This window comes from Rhinoderma darwinii, chromosome 1 (assembly GCF_050947455.1).
Source record: "Rhinoderma darwinii isolate aRhiDar2 chromosome 1, aRhiDar2.hap1, whole genome shotgun sequence".
Lineage (NCBI taxonomy): Eukaryota > Metazoa > Chordata > Amphibia > Anura > Rhinodermatidae > Rhinoderma > Rhinoderma darwinii.
In genome coordinates, this window is record NC_134687.1 from 138,349,074 (window position 1) to 138,369,941 (window position 20,868).

General features: G+C 41.6%; 1 protein-coding gene across 3 annotated transcripts; it reads right to left on the bottom strand.

Moving 5' to 3' along the window:
• Nucleotides 1–1,503: 1,503 nt before the first annotated feature.
• Nucleotides 1,504–20,700, bottom strand: ELMOD2 (ELMO domain containing 2). Of its 3 annotated transcripts, none has more exons than XM_075860418.1 (9): nt 20,269–20,700; nt 18,823–18,968; nt 12,111–12,139; nt 10,067–10,164; nt 7,734–7,863; nt 6,633–6,766; nt 5,630–5,698; nt 4,785–4,918; nt 1,504–3,471 (listed from the first exon to the last, which is right to left on the bottom strand). In XM_075860418.1, exons 2-9 carry the CDS (start codon nt 18,965–18,967, stop codon nt 3,332–3,334), a joined length of 879 nt encoding a protein of 292 aa, XP_075716533.1. In that variant the 5' UTR covers nt 18,968; nt 20,269–20,700; the 3' UTR covers nt 1,504–3,331. The 3 variants fall into 3 exon arrangements, with proteins under 3 accessions (XP_075716533.1, XP_075716531.1, XP_075716534.1); XM_075860416.1 differs by lacking the exon at nt 20,269–20,700 and adding an exon at nt 20,126–20,197; XM_075860419.1 differs by lacking the exon at nt 20,269–20,700 and adding an exon at nt 19,826–19,846.
• Nucleotides 20,701–20,868: the final 168 nt, after the last annotated feature.

The window sequence follows — 20,868 nt, forward strand, 5'->3', positions numbered from 1 at the left end:
CTGTGTCTGCACTGCTAGAAGCTGGGTGTTCTGAAGAGAAGTGGATGATACTTCTTGTCAGAACGCCCAGCTAGTAAAAGAAGTAAAAACGCTCCGATGTACGCACATAATACACGCCCAGTTGTACTTTTACTGTAAACACGCCCAGTTGTACTTTAGAAAGCCTCATTTACATAAATATAAAAATGGTCATAACTTGGCCAAAAATGCTAGTTTTTTGTTTTTTTTAAAAACCACGTTACGCTTATCTCCATTGCAGCGCCGATCTGCTGCAATACGAGATAGGGGTTGCAAAATCTGGTGACAGAGCCTCTTTAAACTTCTCAATCTAATTTATTAAAACAGAAGGTAAGCGTAGTGAGTGTAATATGTACCTTGCTGCGTTACTGCTTCAGCCTGACTGACAAGGACATGTAAGTGGTTAATTTAGCATCTCAGTCTCTTTTAGATGAATTGTAATTATTGCTTCAAAAACATGTGATTACCAATATTATAGGAACAGTAAATATGAAACGTACACAGTGACTCGAAATATTACAAGCACAAGAAATTTGGAATAGTATGGTAGTGTCAAAGTGCTAAACACCTGAATCCATTGCCGGCAATGGACATCACAAAGAACAAATCAACCAATATGGACGGATTTAAACTAAATAGAAACTATTAAGGTCTATTAAACACATTAAAATACTTTTACGTTAAGATCAAAGTTTTGTTTCTTTCTCATGAGTGCTTGTTAAAGATGGTCTCTGCTATCAGCAGCATCATAACCATGGGAGTTTGCAAGTAGAATAAGGTTTGCGCCCAGGACATTTAAAAAAAAAAAAAGTTTTAACTCACAACATACTGCAAATATTGTAAAGAACTCTTAAGAGGAATTTTACGTAAAGAGGCTCTGTCACCACATCATAGGTGCCCTATCTTGTACATGATGTGATCGGCGCTCTAATGTAGATTACAGCAGTGTTTTTTATTTAGAAAAACTATCATTTTTGACGGAGTTATTAGCATAAAGCTAAAATAGGTCATGAGTTTCTTAATGAACAACTGGGCGTGTTTTACTATATGACCAAGTGGGCGTTGTGGAGAGAAGTGTATGACGCTGACCAATCAGTGAACAATCAGCGTCATACACTTCTCCCCATTCATTTACACTGCAGATAGCGATATAGCTATATCGCTATGTGCAGCCACATAAACACACTATAATGTTACTGCAGTGTCCTGACAATGAATATACGTTACCTCCAGCCAGGACGTGATGTCTATTCAGAATCCTGACACTTCGCGAATACAATCCCGACAATACAGCACAGCAAGCGTAATCTCGCGAGATTACACTGTAAACTGTCATTTCAAACGAGATTACACTTGCTGTGCTCTAGTTTCGGGATTGTTAGCGAAGTGTCAGAATTCTGACTACACATCACGTCCCGGCTGGAGGTAATGTATATTCATTATCAGGACACTGCAGTAACGTTATAGTGTGTTTATGTGGCTGCACATAGCGATATAGCTATATGCTGTATAAATGAATGGAGAGAAGTGTATGACACTGATTGGTCAGCGTCATACACTCCTCTGTACAACGCCCACTTGGCCAAAAAGTAAAACACGCCCAGTTGTTCATTAAGAAACTCATTAGCATAAATCTAAAATAGGTCATAACTGTCAAAAAAATGACTGTTTTTCTAAATAAAAAACACTGCTGTAATCTACCGTCATCATGTACAAAATAGGCCACTTATAATGTGGTGACAGTCTCTTTAAACTTATCTTCTGACATGTTATATAGCAATATTTCAACAGTGCTCTCTTGTGAGTGCTTTCAGCAACACAGATTAAGGCCCCGTGCACACGAACGTGCTTTTGCGGCCTCAATTCCCCCGAAAATCCACTGGAGAATTGCGGCCCCATTCATTCCTAAGGGGCCATGCACACGACCGTGGTTTTCACGGCTAGTGCATGTCCCCGGAGCCCGGACCGTAGAAAGAGCGGCCAAGCCTTATTACGGCCGTGTTCTGCGGTTCGGGCTCATTGAAAATAATGGCCGCGGCCATGTGCGCAGCCCGCGATTTTCAGGCGGCTCGCGGACCCGGAAATCACGGCCGTGCACATGGCTACGGTCGTGTGCATGAGGCCTAAGTCTGGGTGCTCTAGACAGCTTCACAGCCCCATCATTGCTGGAATCATCAGAGTAGAACAGCTCATAGACCCCAACCAACCCCTCCTTCTCAAGGCTCAAGTTTCAACAATGCTCCTATCTGAAGTTAGCTTTAAGTGAAATTTCACCGATTCCAGATCACACTACAAAGCAGCTTGGAGAACGATGGACATAAATCTGTAACAAACATGCAAACCTTTCTTGAGTGAAGTATCCAAAATGCTAATGGACTCGAGATTAATGCAGCGATACAAAAAGAGAGTGCGTTGCAGCACTTCGGACTCAAAATAGAGTGTGTATATGCACGTTACCATCAGGAAAGTATCCAATCCCCAACCCCAATTCATAGCATTAGAGAAGGTGACAGCACACAGTCTCAAATTATAAAATGCAAAGCCACACAAGTGTCCATGCAATGTTTCGGCTCATAACTGACCCAATCTTTATGCTCAATTGAGAGCCGAAACATCACATGGCCACTTGTGTGGAATAATCCAGTTTTGCTTTTTTATAATTGAAGACCGTGTGCCGTCACCTTCTCTATTGCTGTAGAAATTATTGCAGGAAGCTACAGGCCCTTTTACATGGATTCGATGATCGAGAGAACAAAAGGCTTGTGCCGTATCATCTGCCTGTGTTTATCAGCCGATGAACGAGAGAATACTAGTTTGTCAGCTAAGCTAATCGCATCTTTTATGCAGCAGAAGGAAAGAATCATTGTCGGCAGCACATCTTCCCGTATGAACAGGGGATGTGCTGCCGACAATGATGAACTGTATGGGGACTAACAATCTTGTTAGTTTCTGGGTGAAAAGAAGTGCAATTTCCTGCAATAAACGCTAAACCATATGCATTAAAGACGTCAAGATTACACCAGACAGTAATGCATTCTTTTAAACTCCAAGAATATTCATTTATAACATACAGATTAAGTGGGAGATGAAGTACAGGTTAACACTGGATTGGTGGGCAAAGCCATTCAAGTGACAATGACTTAGCCCACTTTTGCTATGAACATAAACAAAGTCTGATTGTCAATTAGCCTTAGTAAAACAAATATAAACATTGAACAAAACATTACATAACGTATGCTTGTAGGAAATTTTCATTAAATAAGACAAGGTACCCAGGGCCTTGAATACATAAATTAGGATTATTCGGATGCTGTTAAAGAGTCAGTATGACAGCAGGGTCACTGAGGAGATGCTTGATCTGATCGTGGAACTTTTCTCTGTATTGGTTGAAATGCATAATACTCTCAGGTTCTTCTTCAAGCCAGAACTTGTCAAATTCATACAGAAGATAGCCTGAAACAAAATAATTCATTAGAGATAAATGAAGACAGAGACATTGGTCACATATACGGAGACGGAACAGAGAATAAAAGCCCTCCCCTTCCACCCGTGTTTACCAAAGAAGTGTTATAAAAAGACAATGTAAAACTATTTTTAGGGTGGGTTATATAGGTATTGTCAAGACGCTTCCTGAAAAGCAAGTTACCAGTAAATTATTCAAAATTTTTCAGTTCGCCTCATGACAGCACAAACTGAGAACGATCAAAGAGAAGTAGGGAGGGACCAGGATTACACAACATATAGACTTCATATGTACAATTGATCTGCCTGCTGGTTACATGTAACAGCTGCTGGATTTACACTGTGAAGCTTTCTCATAGGCTCCTATATGTGAGAAACAGAAAAGGTATGTTGTAAATGTGTCTGGAAAGAAAAGAGCATCCGGCTATTGAAGCGTAAAATGGGCAGATGATGAGCTCAAATTAAAATCTCTGTGTTTTTGTTTAGGATTGCCCTATTATTTATGAAGGAATATATCATGGTTCGTCACAAGTTTTGTTGTATTTTTTGCAGTCATGAGCAGAACAGGAAAATTCTGAATTATTTACCAGTTTAACCCACCCTAAAAAAAAAAAATCACATTTTCTTTTCTAACAGTTGTTATATAGAGGAAGGGGCCTTTAATCTTCTCTATTTCCTATCCCTGTCATGTGACCAAGGTGGGGGGGTGTCTCTGTCTCTGTCTCTGTGCCGTTTTGAGGCAAACTGGAAAGAACGCAGAGATTTCACATGGACCGTCCAAACAACTGGGTGGGTGATATATTGAGCAACCTTGATGTAATGCTCCTATTAGAATGAAAAGGTTGCCTGTATATGGTACTAACAGTACTCTGAAGAGTTAACCAATATCTGCTCAGTGCGAAGCACAGAGCTTGGGAGGCCTGGCTGCAAGATATTTCAAAAGAGAGATGAACTAGGCTGAAATGGCTATGAAAGGGTCTTATTACATGTTTCCAACAAACTAAAGCTACCCTACTCTGTTCAGTAATCCCACTAGTTCAAAGAGAAGTGCTCTATGCGATACTAACGCATGTGGGTGAGTAACAGAGACCCATGTTCAGTGTTCATGACTTACCAGTATACACAAGTCATATTTTAATAATTGGATTAAGTTAATCTATAGGTCCCCAAATTTTTCCTTTCCGTGTATAGTAGTTTGTTATTCCAATAAAAACTTCATTAAAATACAGCTAAATATATTTATACATAAAATAAAAAAGTTACTTAATCTATAATATAATATGAAAAACGTAAAAACAACTTACAAAAAAACTGATGAAAGCATTTTATCTCAGGGAATCCAGGAACCATGTTATAGAAGTGAGACTTCAGCGCACCGCTCTTCAGTAAACTGTATGCCATTTCTGTCAGATTGATGCCAACAATAGCATAGGAATACCTACAATAGGATGAGGTTAGAAGATATTAAAACAGGAACGAACTGTTTCATTCAAAGGTTCCTGCTATTTTACATACACAGTTTACATATATCCTTCACAAAATCAACATTTTAACATGTCCCGTACAATCGAATACTACAGATCAAATTGTAAAAATTATTTTCTGCCTACATCAAAATGTATATAAGGCGATAGTACAGCGAGTCCCCAATCACAAATTTGGTTAGTCTCAAGTTTTGGGATAATAAAACGTGAATTAGATGGAAATTCCCCAGTCTTTACTGCCCATGTCCAAAATGATACACAAAAAAAGTAAGAAAAGACCGATATTGTGAGACAATCATTTTAATCTTTCACATATGCATCGAATTGCTGAACAAAGAATAAATGTAAGATGCTTTTTAGCAGACCCAGTCAATGTCACCAGGAGCCCCCATGATCAGATATTCCAGGAGAAGCATCAGTGTAGCCTTTATTTACCCTGCAGTGCCCATGTATAATCATAAAGCCGCCTCGGACTTCTCTAGTTTCACTTACACAGCGCTCAGTAAGATCACAAGGATGCCGGGTCTTAATACACCCAGCACAGATGAATACTGACAAATGTCACTTGTAAAAGGGCTACTTTCCTCTGTAACTAAACTAGTGTGTACAAAAAAAACCTCAAATTTTGGTATCTGAAAAAAGGTGTTACATTTTCACAGCCTTACCCAATTTTTGGATGATTGGAATGCGATAGTATTAAACGAGATTTTTCTGTGTAATTTCTGCTAAAATACCTACGAGAACAAAAATAAAAAAAAATTACAGGGCTATTAGATTTAGAGTTCAGTGTTGTTCACAGTACGTAAAATACATGTAGAGAAACCTTCATACAAATAAGAGGCAGCTGTTTGGCAATTTCTTAGGGCCTGTTCACATCAGCGCTGCCTTTTGTTTAGGATTTCCGTTCATCTGTCCTGTCAGACGAATGGAAAGCATATCTTCCGTTTGCATCACCATTGATCTCAATGGTATTTTTTTCTTTCAATTGGTTTCCGTTTGCCTCCGTTTCACTAGGTTTCTGTTTTTATCACGGAAAAAAATTGTGTAGTCGGCAGGACTATTGCTTCCGTGAAAAAAAACGGAAATGTAGCGCAACGGAGGCAAATGGAAACCGATTGAAACAAAACACAATTGAAATCAATGGTGATGCAAACGGAAGATATGCTTTCCGTTCATCTGACGGAACAAACGAACGGAAATCCTAAACAGAAGCCAGTGCTGATGTGAACAGGCCCTAATAATAGATCAGTCAGATAGAAAAAAAGAGCTGAAAGGCCAATGCAGACAGTCAGATAGGCCAGGTTCATACAGGCTTTTTGTGTTTAAAACCACATGAAAAACGCCTGCAGCTTTCTAAAGTTTTTGTGGGGCATTTTTACTGTTTTTTTCAATTGATGCCTTTTTGTACATGCGTTTTTCTAGGTATATTAAAAAGCCTATGGAATTCCATAGAGAATTACTGATGTGGCCAAAACCCCGTTTACTTGCACGCTATTGCCAGGTATTACGTGCGACCATTGCCCACTGCAAGTGGGCGGGGCTTCAGCCACATGCAGACGCCGCTACGCGGGAATGTACCCAAACATTCTTTCAGGGCTGCAAATAATTTAAATTGCCCATCATCACCTTGAAGACGGGGCAACAAAATCAGCAGAATGATGAACTTACAATAAATTGGCTAGCCCCAAAAAGCCCATGCCGCGGAAATCTGTCTTGGGATCATCACCTTGAAAGCCAATATCACCCCACTGCTTAGTGATTCTTGATGTAAGCTTCTCATGTGGCATTAGCAAGTCCCAAAGCTGAAACAATAGTATAAAGTTATACTTTAGTAATGAAATCTATGCAATTCTAGATCAAACACTTCAGCCTCTCTATAGTGTTCATTAGACTTTACTACAATTTGTCATCTCAATGAAAAAAGCGATTGAATTTTCAGCAATGGTGCAATTTGCTATGGTTCAAATGATCAGGGTGCAATAACAAGCAGTGGACTGGTATTCCACCAGAATTGGCAAGTTCTCTTTGGTACTGGTGAGGTTAATGTAAAATAATACTTCAGAAATACGTGTCAGCCAAGTATGAAAGCTGTGACCTTGTTAAATATAAGGTTATAGTTCTGAAGCAATTCCCACACCAATCCTTCACAAAATGTTCCTGACAACTATAAATGAATGTACATTGCCCCATGCACACATAGCACAGTCGCTGTGAATTTTATGTTCAGATTTGCCAGTGGAAAATGCGTAGAATAATAGAGAAGAAGCAAAGTGGGTAAGAACATGCTGCTGAGAAATTTAGTTAAATGGGGAAGAGAAAATCTGCAACAAATGGCAAACGTTGCGTGTTGTTTTGCTGTTGAATAGCTGCATTTTAGCAGCAAAAAACGCAAGTGGAAAAAAAACGTTATCCGCTTTAAAATAAAAATACTATAGTCACCTTCCCTGCTCCCATTGGCTGGTCCTTCCATGTCACAAGGGAGGAGACATCATCCCAAGAGGCCGGCTCAACAAAGACCAGCCAATGGGTGCAGGAAAACGTATGGTATTTTTTTTTTAGTCCCCTCTGCTTCTCCAAAGTGGCAAAACTGGCTGAAAATCCGCACCAAACCATACACCAGAATTCCCTGTGGAATCTTGGTTTAATTTGCTGCAACGTTTTCTGCAGCAAATACAACTCGTGTTCATATACCGTAAAGGCAGAAATGGCAGTCACTGTAGATTTGATGAACTAACTGTACAGCTAATGTAATAGTGAGAGGCTACTCACCTCCAGTAACTGCTGCTCATGTTGAGGATTGTCAGCGTCATATGGCTGTTTCCTTACATTCTCCACGTCCAAATAAAGCTTCTTGTACCCAGAGATCTGTAATAAGCATATCCTTAGGTTTATCTGAATCCTGAAAGAAAATTAGAATTATTTTTTTTACTAAAGCCATCTATATTCAAAACATATATCAAAACAATTCTAACATTTTGACTCCAAAAAAGACAAATTTAAAAACGTTGTTGTATCCAAAAGTACAGTGACCTACTTTAACCGGTTCAGGTCTGGGCTATTTGGATCCCTCAGGATTAGACACCTTTTAGCCCTTGTTAGACAGCTATAACTTTTTTATTTGTTGGGCTAGCGACGTGATTTTTGCGATGTTTGTTCTGTGGACAATGCAGTTTTCTTTTATCATTTTTATACACATAATTTTTGCTATTTTAGAATTTTTAGGCTTAAAGTTTGAAAATAATAGTAAAAAAAATAAGCTTTTTTACTTTTCAGCAATTTTTTTCTGGTAATAACAGTTTATCCTAAAATAGACCTTTTATTTGCGATAGTCATTGTCTTCCGTAAATTTTAATATATAAGTATAATGGGAAGAGCGTCCGTAAATACAGTCCGTATTGCATCCGTATTTACGGATCCGTACAAAAAGAAGTTGCAAATGATGTAGTCAACATGTTGCCTAGCAATGCTTTCGTAAATACGGACGGTTTACGGATGCACATCTGTAGCTGTCCGTATTTACGGAAGCGCCCATAGACTTCTATGGGAGAGTCGTTGCCATAATTACTGACAAGAATAGGACCGGTTCTAGAATTTTTTTTCAACACGGACACCCATCACTAAAAATACTGAAAGGAGTCCGTGGCCAATACAAATGAATGGGTCCGTAATTACTGTCCGTAATTACTGATGAAAGATACCGTCGTGTGCATGGGGCCTTATACAGCAATGTCGACGGAAATATTTAAAAGTTATAGCTCTTTGAATGAGACTATGGAAAAACTTAAAAAATTGCTTTGTCAATAAAGGGGTTTTCCCATGAAGGATATTTATGACATATCCATAGGATATGTTATAAATGTCAGATAGATGCGGGTCCCACCTCTGGGACCCGCATCGATCTCTAGAACCGGGCCCCCTAAACTCCGGTCTAGCTTTTTGTACTCACACTGCCTCCCGGCCACTTACTGATCACGTGGTCAGGAGTTAGAAAAATAGTGTAAACACGGTTTCCCTAAGTTCCATAGAACTGAATAGTAGTTACGGAAATAGCGTAGCTCGCATGCTACCCGGCTTCTGTAACTGCCATTCACTACTATGGGAGTTACGAAAACAGCGTAGCTCAGCGGGCTACGCTGTTTCCGTAACTCCCGACCATGCAATCTGGAAGTGGCCAGGAGTCAGTGTGAGCACAAAAAGCTAGAATGGGGTTTAGGGGACCCACATCTATCTGACATTTATGACATATCCTGTGGAGAAGTCAAATATCCTTCATGGGAAAACTACTTTAAGGTTTAAAATACCTTCAGTATTAAGGGATTAAACAGACCGTAGGAAACGTGACACACAATGCAATAAAGCACATACCTAAACCATAGTAAGAATCAGACAACAGGTTGAAGCCCGGCTGGGGGGCGCACACTAAAAGACAGAAATCAACCCCACTCGTATTGCCAGATCAAGCCTAGCTTCCCCACGAAGGCAAACATTTTTTGGTGTCAAATAAAATGTTGTAATTGCTTTGATATACCTTTGGATGTGCAAATTGATTATTTTTTTTGCCCTACTTTTTCTGGTCGCTATATACGAACATAACTAACCCTAGTATTTTATGGTATTCAGTGGTCCTGAAGTAATACCAGATTGAAAATAACACACATAAGATCAAAGTGTACCTCCAACTAAACATAAAATGTGACTGTATTCCTTATGTGCTGTAGTTGTGTGCGGTCCTCTTGTCAATTCAGCTGTTGGTGTGATAGACTCCTTGCCTTCAGGTTCTGCGCACCACGGAAGTGGCAGCCAGCTACCATTGTCACCCCCACCTGCCTCTCAGGTCACTGTGGCAGCCAATTGTGTGGAAAGTCTCCCCCTTCACATACCTTTCACTGCTTGACAATATATCGGACATGTATCAGACAAACTGGAGCTTTCACCCCGATTTACATGGAATGCTGGAAAGTGTACTGTAGTTTGTCCTTTTCGGAATTAAATGAAATTATAGCAGTCAGTCTAAGACACATTACTTGTAAAGCTTTACATACATTTCTTATGATGTTCTCTCTATGCCACCATACAACACAAATATTAGGGCAGCAACAAACCTTTTATCTTTTTTCACATTTATTTTCTTTTCTTGTACAATATCAGCTACATATCTGTCAACTTCATTTTCAACAATATTAACAACACTTCTCAGCACCTGTTGAAATGGAAAGATCAGTACATGTAAAATATTCACCTTTTGAAACATTGCATATTACATTTTAAATGAATACAACCATATAGTTTTTCCCATTTTATAGGACTCAATACACCATGAAGTCACAGTGGAGACCACCCAGTTGTCAATTTAGTAAAAAAAAAAAAAATTGTATAACACCTGCTGAAATGAACTGGCTGATTGCTGGGCAACGGAGGGCGATTGCATTTTCTGGGGACATGACAGGTACTCTTTAAAGTGTAGCAAAACGTTTGACAAACTTCTGCCATGTCATAGTGACATGTCAAAAGATTGGTGGGGGTCCGAGCACTGAGACCTCCACCAATCCCTAGAACGAAGAAGCTGTCAGAAGTTTGTCAAACGTTTAGCTACACTAAGTATATGGAGCCTAATAGGGTTCTAAATATTTTAGTCAAAATAAAAAAGAGGCTTTGCAATATACAAGATCGCACATATAAAAGGGGAGGGCAGCAGTGATAGTTGTCATCTGAACAATGGTTTAGTTGCCATTTCTTATGAACACCATTAGAGGTGTCAATTTAGCTTCTGTCTCCATCTCATCCCTCCAGGTACTACTCATTCACCGATTCTAAAAGAAGTTGTACTTGCAGAGAGCAAGAACTGTCCCCTTACCACAAACCAATTTTAAGAGGTCTTATGGTGTTTACTTAGCACCCACCTTATTAGTAAAGCCGATCATACACATCATAGCGGTTTGTCAAATTTCAAATCTCCACCTTAACGCCTTGAGGACAGAACAATTTTTTTATATTTCCCTCTTTGCATCCCGACGCTCATAACTCTTATTTTTTTGTACGACGTAGTTGTATGAGACTTGGTTTTTGCGGGACGAGTTGTACTTTATGTAAGTACCATTTTTTGGTACAAATACATTATCGTTTAATTTCTATAAATTTTTATTTTGGCGAAAATGCAGAAAAAAAGTTCCGCTGCAGGTTTTAATATTTTTTTTTTTTACACCATAAACCGATCATCATAAATAATGTTATATATTTGTTGTACATGTTGTTAAGGTCGGGGCGATACCAAATATGTCTATATTATTTCATGTTTTGGGACTTATATTATAAAAAGTTTATTTATTATAAAAAACTGTGTTTGTGTATTTTTTTTGCTTTTTATTTATTTATTTATCATTATTATTTTTTTTACATTCATTTAACTTTTTTTTTTTATCCCATAAAGGGATTTACCCTTTTGATTTTGTAACTAATGTACTGGCATAGATCTATATGCCAGTACATTAGCCTGTGTACTGATTGTACACAGGCAGTTGTTAGGGCATACTGAGATATGCCCTAACAACAGGAAATAAGTTCAGACAGCCCTGGGGTCCTTCAAAGGACCCTGGGCTGTCTGGCCGTACAAGTTGTGGGCTTTGATCGCGTCAGTTATTTTTTGTGACGCCATCAAAGTGCAGTCCCCTCTCCTTGAACGCCGCGATCAGCGTTCATCGCGGCATTCAAAGGGTTAACTGTGGAGAGAAGAGGTTTCTCTCCTCTCCGCTGTCAGAGCGGGGCCGTGGCTGTATATTACAGCTGTTGCCCCGCTCTCGATCGCGCGCAGAGACGGCTGTCACACAGGACAAGAATGCTCGTCCTAATGCGCCAAGTACTCGCTGCTCAGGACGAGCATTCTCGTCCTGTGTCGGCAACAGGTTAAAACCCCCTGCACATGTAGCGGATTTGTTGCGGATTTTACATCCGGATTTGTGGGCGGAAAATCTGCAGCAGTAGACCATTGCAGGCAAGTGGATGAGGTTTAAAAAAATCTCATCCACATGCCGCTGAACATTTCTCACGCGGAAATCCCAGTATGCTGCGGACGTTCACCGCACTCCAAAATCTGCACATAACACGCTATTGACATTTTTTACAATACCAAAAGATAAATGTTGCTCTTACCTTACTTTTTGAGTGTTCCAAGCAATATTCTAAAATAGAAAGAGAAAGCTGCATAATCATACATGTGCCAACTTGAAGCATGGCAGCACAGTAGGCGTATAAGCAGGAGCACTTTACTCATACTTTTCAGGCATCAGTTACTAAATAATAAATGTAACAAAACCAAAGTCAGTGGACATCAGCATGACTTTTAAGATATTTTACTAATATACCTTATAGTGCCAAGTAACTTTAGTCTTTTATAATACAGGTGATGCCAAGCAGATGAATGTAAGTGAGCCTATGTTCACATCTGCGTAGGGCCATTCTGATGTTCTTCTCCGTCAGAGGAACGGAACAAGGGAATACTGGAAGAAACTGTTCTATTGCACCACGGAAACCACCGGCGGCCGACGAAACTCAACGACTTTAATGGGTTGTCCGTGGTTTTACCAGAAACAATAGCACAGCATGCTGCATTATTGATTCCGGTAATCTCTACCGGATCTGCGACGGAGGTCCCTAACCAAGCCTCCAACGCAGACGTGAACTGGCCCAAAGCGTCACCTTTTTGCTGCTGTGGCAAGTGCTTTAGAATACAGTTATTTTGTGAACTAGCTTTTTAATGCCACATATAATATTGTTTTTAACACCGCATAATCTGCAGCATGAGTTGGAGAAGTCTGAATTGTGAAATTCTCCTACCCTGCCATTTCTTATATTCAGGGAGTTCCCCATCATACGGTAGTAACCCAGACAGACGTAAAGGGAAAGAGTTCTCCTAGCTTGAGGACTTATTCACACAAACATGTTATACGTCCGTGATACGCGCGTGATTTTCACGCGCGTCGCACGGACCTATGTTAATGAATGGGGCCGTTCAGACGGTCAGTGATATTCACGCAGCGTATGTGCGCTGTGTGAAACTCACGACATGTCCTATACTTGCCCGTGTTTCCGCAGCACGCACCCATTGACGTCAATGGGTGCGTGCAAATCGCGCACGGCACACGGAAGCAATTCTGGGTGCCGCGCGTGATGCGTGCTGCAGTAGTAAAATAAATGATTGAAAACAGAAAAGCACCACGTGCTTTTCGGTTTGTAAACATTAAAACAGAGTGTCAATGATGCCGGCTGCGTGAAAATCACACAGCCACGCACCATAAGCTGATGACACACGGATCTTTTGCGTGTGCAAAACGCAGCGTTTTTTGCGCGCACAAAACGGACACGCTCGTGTGAATAAGGCCTGAGTGGAAGGTCAGGACAAGCTTGAATTTTCCCTATGCCCAAAAAACTTTCTAGTCTTAGAGTCAAATTCTTCTGATGCAATTAGATAGGATACGGACTGTATTTTTGTATACATATATCTTATCTACAATTTTAGGTTTAGCTCTTTAACTGGAAATACAGTTGTAAAACTAATTTTCTTCAGCCTATCTCCAGTCTTAATATAAAGAGTGCTGGAGTAAAATGTGCCTATTTTATTGAGAGGCACATGCTGTCCGTGCGCCAGAAAGGGATTTATGCCGCTATAATTTATACCAGTTGTAAATTACAGTAAATGTGTTAGGCTGTGGATGGCCCCGCCCTTGCTTTTTTTAAAGGGAATGTGTCGGAAATTATTATTTTTTTAAGTAAGTTACTTATTTCTATTATATTTTTACGTTTTTTGCTGTATTTATTTTTTCTTCCACATGGTGGAAAGTATTAAAAATTAAATAATAATTTGACATGTTTTCCTATGTTGGCCACCAGAGGGAGCACTTCCCACAATTACAGCAAGGTGAATAAGGCAAAGCAACCTGACTCACAGCTGCCGTAAATGTGGGAGGGAATTTCACCCCCCCCCCCCTCCTACAAGCCAGGAAAAGGTGTCTTCAAATTGCTAAGCAGTGTCCGGCAGCCATTTTGGGTGTGATTGTTCAAATGCAGAAGCTATAGGATAAACCAAAAGGCTAAGGCTGGGTTCACAAGACCTTTTTTCAGGCGTAAACTAGGCGTTTTACGCCTCGAATTACGCCTGAAAACACGGCTCCAATACGTCGGCAAACATCTGCCCATTCATTTCAATGGGCTTTACAATGTACTGTGCCGACGACCTGTCATTTTACGCATCGCTGTCAAAAGACGGCGCGTAAAATAACAGCCTCGTCAAAGAAGTGCAGGACACTTCTTGGGACGTAATTTGAGCCGTTTTTCATGGACTTCAATGAAGAACAGCTCCAAATTACGTCCGTAATGGACGCCTCGCAAAACGCGAGTACGAGCAATTACGTCTGAAATTCAGGAGCTGTTTTCTCCTGAAAACAGCTCCTTAATTTCAGACGTAATTGACGTTATCGTGTGCACATACCCTAAGGGCATGTTCACACGCTTACTAAACAAAGGGAAAACAGCTCCTGATTTTCAGTCATTTTTTAATCAAACTCACGTTTTTGGCGGCGTTTTTGGAGCGGTTTTTTTATAGTCAATGAAAAACGGCTCCAAAAACGTCCCAAGAAGTGATATGCACTTCTTTTTGGCAGGCGTCTTTTTACGTGCCGTTTTTGCAAAACGGCCGCGTAAAAAACGCTCCGTCGGAACAGAACGCCGTATTTCCCATTGAAACCAGAGGGCAGATTTTTGTAGGCGTTCTGCTCCCAATTTTTCACCCGTTTTTCGGGACGTTTACGGCCCGAAAAACGGCTGAAAACATTGCGTGTGAACATACCCATAGAATGATGAAAGTGAATGACTTTTCAGTTGACTGGTTCACACGACGTGTATTTGACACGTTTTTTTGCGCTTTTACGTGCCAAAAATCACATAAAAAAACGCTTGATTACGCTTCTTATTTATATAATTGGTAAAGTGCGCTGCTAGTACACACAACACGCTTTTTACATGCGTTTTTAAAAAAACGCGTTGTGTAAATAAAAAAATGTTGAGTCAATGGGAAAGCGAGCCGTTAGTTTTTTACGCAAGCATTTTTAAAAAACGTGTTGCGTAAAAAAGAACAGTGGGTGGGGTTGTGTGTGGCGTAGTTGCATGTTTAGGGGGAATTGTGTGTGTGTGTGTGTGTGTGTGTGTGTGTGTGTGTGTGTGTGTGTGACACACACACACACACGCTCAGCTCTGCCACACAGACACAGCTCTGCCACACAGACACACACACACTCAGCTCTGCCACACAGACACACACACACACTCAGCTCTGCCACACAGACACACACACACACTCAGCTCTGCCACACAGACACACACACTCAGCTCTGCCACACAGACACACACACTCAGCTCTGCCACACAGACACACACACTCAGCTCTGCCACACAGACACACACACTCAGCTCTGCCACACAGACACACACACTCAGCTCTGCCACAGACACACACACACTCAACTCTGCCACACAGACACACACACACTCAACTCTGCCACACAGACACACACACACTCAACTCTGCCACACAGACACACACACACTCAACTCTGCCACACACACACACACACACTCTCAACTCTGCCACACAGACACACACACACACACTCTCAACTCTGCCACACACACACACACACTCAACTCTGCCACACAGACACACACACACACACACACTCAACTCTGCCACACAGACACACACACACACACACACACACACACTCAACTCTGCCACACAGACACACACACACACACTCAACTCTGCCACACAGACACACACACACACACACTCAACTCTGCCACACAGACACACACACACACACACACACACACACACACTCAACTCTGCCACACAGACACACACACACACTCAACTCTGCCACACACACACACACTCTCAACTCTGCCACACAGACACACACACACTCAACTCTGCCACACACACACACACTCTCAACTCTGCCACACAGACACACACACACTCAACTCTGCCACCCAGACACACACACACTCAACTCTGCCACCCAGACACACTCAACTCTGCCACACAGACAGACACACACACACACACACACTCAACTCTGCCACACAGACACACACACTCAACTCTGCCACACAGACACACACTCAACTCTGCCACACAGACACACACTCAACTCTGCCACACAGACACACACACTCAACTCTGCCACACAGACACACACACTCAACTCTGCCACACAGACACACACACTCAACTCTGCCACACAGACACACACACACTCAACTCTGCCACACAGACACACACACTCAACTCTGCCACACAGACACACACACTCAACTCTGCCACACAGACACACACACACTCAACTCTGTCACACACACACACACACTCAACTCTGCCACACAGACACACACAACTCTGCCACACAGACACACACACACACACAACTCTGCCACACAGACACACACACACACAACTCTGCTACACAGACACACACACAACTCTGCTACAGACACACACACGACTCTGCTACAGACACACACACGACTCTGCTACACAGACAACTCTGCTACACAGACAAACACACACACACACACTGAGCCCTGCTACATCTGACAGGCTTAGCTCCGCAACCGTCCACACTGACAATACATCTAGCGACAGGGGGGGGGGGGGGCCCGTCGGGGGTCACGAGAGCGGGGGTCCGTGAGAGAGAGGGACAGACAGACAGACACCTTACCTACAGTGCAGCTGGTCTTTATAATGGCGCCTGCTACCTCCCTACAAACAGCTGATCTGCTGTGGGACTCTGACCTGAGTCTGCGCAGTACAGAGCCAGAGAGCAGAGGTAATGGACGGGAGCCGTTCATTGTGCCCTATGCATTGTAGCTGCCGTATTCCATCTCTGTATGTGTCGTTAATCGACACATACAGAGATTAAAAAAAAATTGGAGCCCCCATAGAGAAGTAAAAGTGTGAATACATTAAAAATTAGAAAGTGACAACACAAATAAAGAAAATTTTTGTTTACATTATATTAAAAGCAATATAATAATAAAAATAAATCATGGCACCTTCCCTTTAAGTGGTGTAAGCGATGTAAAAGTCCTCAAAAGTCACAGTTGGTTGGCAAAACTATACTTTCTCAACAAAAAAAAAAAAAGTTCTTTCAATTTCTGATGTGAGGCACGAGGTGTGATGAATTTTGTACCTCCATGTGCCTCACATTAATAGTAATTAACCCCATCATGTTTCTCAGTCATAATGGACAACATTGGGTTAATGTGTGAGGTACATGATGAGGTTAATAAGTAATGTGAGGCACATGGAGGTTCAATATTTATAATACCATGTGCTGAACATTAATAAGTGAAAGACAGCAGTTTTAATTTGATTTTTTTAACAGGGTAAATATCATAAATGACGCTATAAATTTCTTATTACGGTCGTGACGATACCGAATGTGCGTATATTTTATGTATTGAGACTTTTATTTGAATGTTTATGGTAAAAAGTGTATTTTTTTTAACTTTTTTTATTTTATTTAATATCACTATTTTTTTTTAACTTTTTTATTTTTAAACTTTAATGTACTGGCATACATCTATATGCCAGTACATTAGCCTGTGTAGGGATAGTACACAGGCAGTTGTAAGGACATACCTAAGTATGCCCTAACAACAGGAAATATGGTCAGACAGTCCTGGGGTCCTTCAATAGACCCTGGGCTGTCTGCCCATATATGGTATGTCCCTCGATCGCGTCCCAGGAATTCCCTGTGAAGCGATCCAAAGGGTATCCCCCCTTCTCATTTTCCCCTTGAATTCTGCGGTCAGCTTTGATCGCAGCATTCACGGGAAATAGCCGCAGCCCCACTCGAACGGCGTTGTAATACAGCCATTGCCCTGCTCCTGACAAGCAGCGTGCGCGGTCAAATTTTTTTATTTTTCCATCAAAGGAGTGGTGTGAGGGCCTGTTTTTTCAGGGAAGACCTGTCGTTTTTATTTGTACCATTTTGGGGTACATGCAACTTTTTTTAATCACTTTTCATTCAATTTTTTTGGAGGCAAGGTGACCAAAAATGTGCAATTCTGCCATTGCTTTTTTTTAGATTGACTGCATTTACCGTGTGGGATAAATAACGTGATATTTTTATAGTTCATGTCGCGACGAACACGGCCATACCAATTGTGTATAGTTTTTTTCTCCAATAACAAAGGACTTGATCATGGAATGAAAGACTAGATTTGTTTTAATTACTGGAAACTTATTTATCTAAAACTTTTTTTTTTCTGTACTTTTAAGTCCCACTAGGGGACTTGAAGGCCTGATGTTCTGATCGCTGGTATAATATATTGCACAAGTTATGTATTGTAACTGTCAGTTTTACGCAGACCGGCAGCCTAATAGACTTGCGTACATGACTACCCAAGAGGCCATTGTTAGGCCTCCATTTGCAATAGCAACCCATCAACACCGCGCAATCGCTTGTGGAGGGCTGATGGGGACCACTCTGTCAACCACTTAGATTCCTCGGTTGCTATTGAGCATGCCATCTAAGGGGTTAAACAACCGGGATTGGCGCTCACGCTGATCCCTGCCATTGCATCAGGATTCTGTTTATTTCAGCCGTCTTTTTCGGTTGATGATGCGGGCTCAGGCCTGATGTTCTCAGCCCGCAACACCCGCGTGAAGTAACTGTACAGCAATTTGCGGGATTTGCTCCCCTTCCATGACGTACCTATACGTCCTGGGATGGGAAGGGGTTTAAAGGCCCAGAAATCCTCATTACCTTAAAAAGAAGTTAGAAATCTTAGGAGAGTATACCTATCATATGTGTCCTTCGTGCGCCATCCTTGGAACCGTCGGAAATCCTCTGCAGCTCACATTTGCCATCTATTTGCCTTAGAAACCATTTCAACCAAAATCTAAAGTAATTGCTGTAGAAATACTGCCAGATATAGAAAAGCATCCTATAAAGGGAGAAAGAATGGACACTCGCAAACATGTTCAAATAAAGAAACTCATGATCACTGGAAAAAAAAAAAAGTAACCAGCTCATTCTCAATTCCACAACGATTTAAGATATTTTAAAGTTTGTAAAGGCAAAACATGTGAATCTGCTCACGGGGTCATTGAATAATGCCGCCGCCACAATTACTAGCACATCTACATTTACCCCGCACTGTCGCAGTATTACACGATGCCCACTGAAGTCGACCGTGTAATACTCGGTCACACAGAGTCCTCCATAGCAGGAGCCGCTCTTTGCAGTGGATTTCTGCTTTAGCTAATATAGGGGGTCCTGAGCGGGGACACCGTATAGGACGTCTATATGCCCAAAGGGTATGTTCACACGGCAGCGTCCGTAACGGCCGAAATTACGAGGCTGTTTCCAGGAGAAAACAGCCCCGTCATTTCAGCCGTAACGGCATGTGCAGGCGCTTGAACGCCGCGTCCATTACGGACGTAACTGGAGCTAGTTTTCCATGGAGTCCATGGAAAACGGCTCCATTTACGTCTGAAGAAGTGACATGACACTTCTTTGGCGTGGGCGTCTATTTACGCGCCGTCTTTTGACAGCGACGCGTAAATATACGCCTCGTGTGAACAGACAAACGTCAGCCCATTGCTTTCAATGGGCAGATGTTTGTCAACGCTTTCAAGCCGTAATTTCGGACGTAATTCGGGGGTTAAAACGCCCGAATTACGTCCGTAAATAGGCCATGTGAACATACCCTAATAATGGCACATGGACAGGGTTTCTCAAAATAAACTATTATGCCAATCTAATGATAGGGGAATTTAGTGACAAAGAGGACGCAGGCACCTGGGAGATTGGTCTGCTCTTCTGGGAGTCTAGGACTACCCCTTTTTCTAGGAGTCTTCCGTATATACCAGTAGTTGGCAAGTATACGCAAACATTTTCACACAACAGTCGTCCAAACTGGTTGAAATTGGTTGTTTCATTCATTTTGATATCGCTCCACTTCATCGCCAAACCATGAATGGGACATGTAAAACACATTGCGAGACTTGAACATGATATTATGAGAAGACTGACAAAAACGGCAAAACTTTCCTGATACAAATAAAAGAGTAATGTGATTGTCATGTACTGTATTCCTACTTGTGTAATATGGTCGCCTGTTGGCTACTAAAAAGACCATATGTCGGGGTTACGAGAAACCATAAACCAGGGACCGCACAATGCATTTCAATTGCTCTGCCAGCTAACCGACACATTCAACGGGACTATTACAGGGCCCTCACCTTGCCGAAGAGGAGACTTCGTGTCACTCGCAGCACCGCGCGTATAAGAATTAGTATGTTTCGTTATACACGAACGCTGTCAGACCACGTCACTGCACATACAAGCTGTTACATCCGCGGTGCAGCTGTAGGAGCCATATTGCTGACGCCGCCTCTATAGAATCCAGTCAATTGCTGCCTTCGCTAAAATGGCTTCTACCTCAGACACTGTTTTACCAACTGGTTATCTTGTGTCATGACGCAGTTAAAAGAGCGACTAGAAGTCCGTCTCTAGGGAGACCAAGCGAGTCTGAGCGACGTTCATGGTCCTATTTCCGAAGGATTTTATTCAACTGTTCGAGCTTACATTTACCAGTATGCCCTGAAAGCGCACAGCAAAAAGAGCCACAGGCTGTAGACAGTTGGTGGTTAGGGTACAGCCTGCTCTGCGACCACCTGTCACTAGCGCTGATAAACATCATGTAGGGGCCCATATACTGATACTTATGTACAGTAGTATGGGATGCTGCTTTAGCATGAGCTGTATCCCACAATGCTGCACACCAAGAATTAGGGTATGTTCACACGCACTAATTACGGACGTAATTCGGGCGTTTTTGC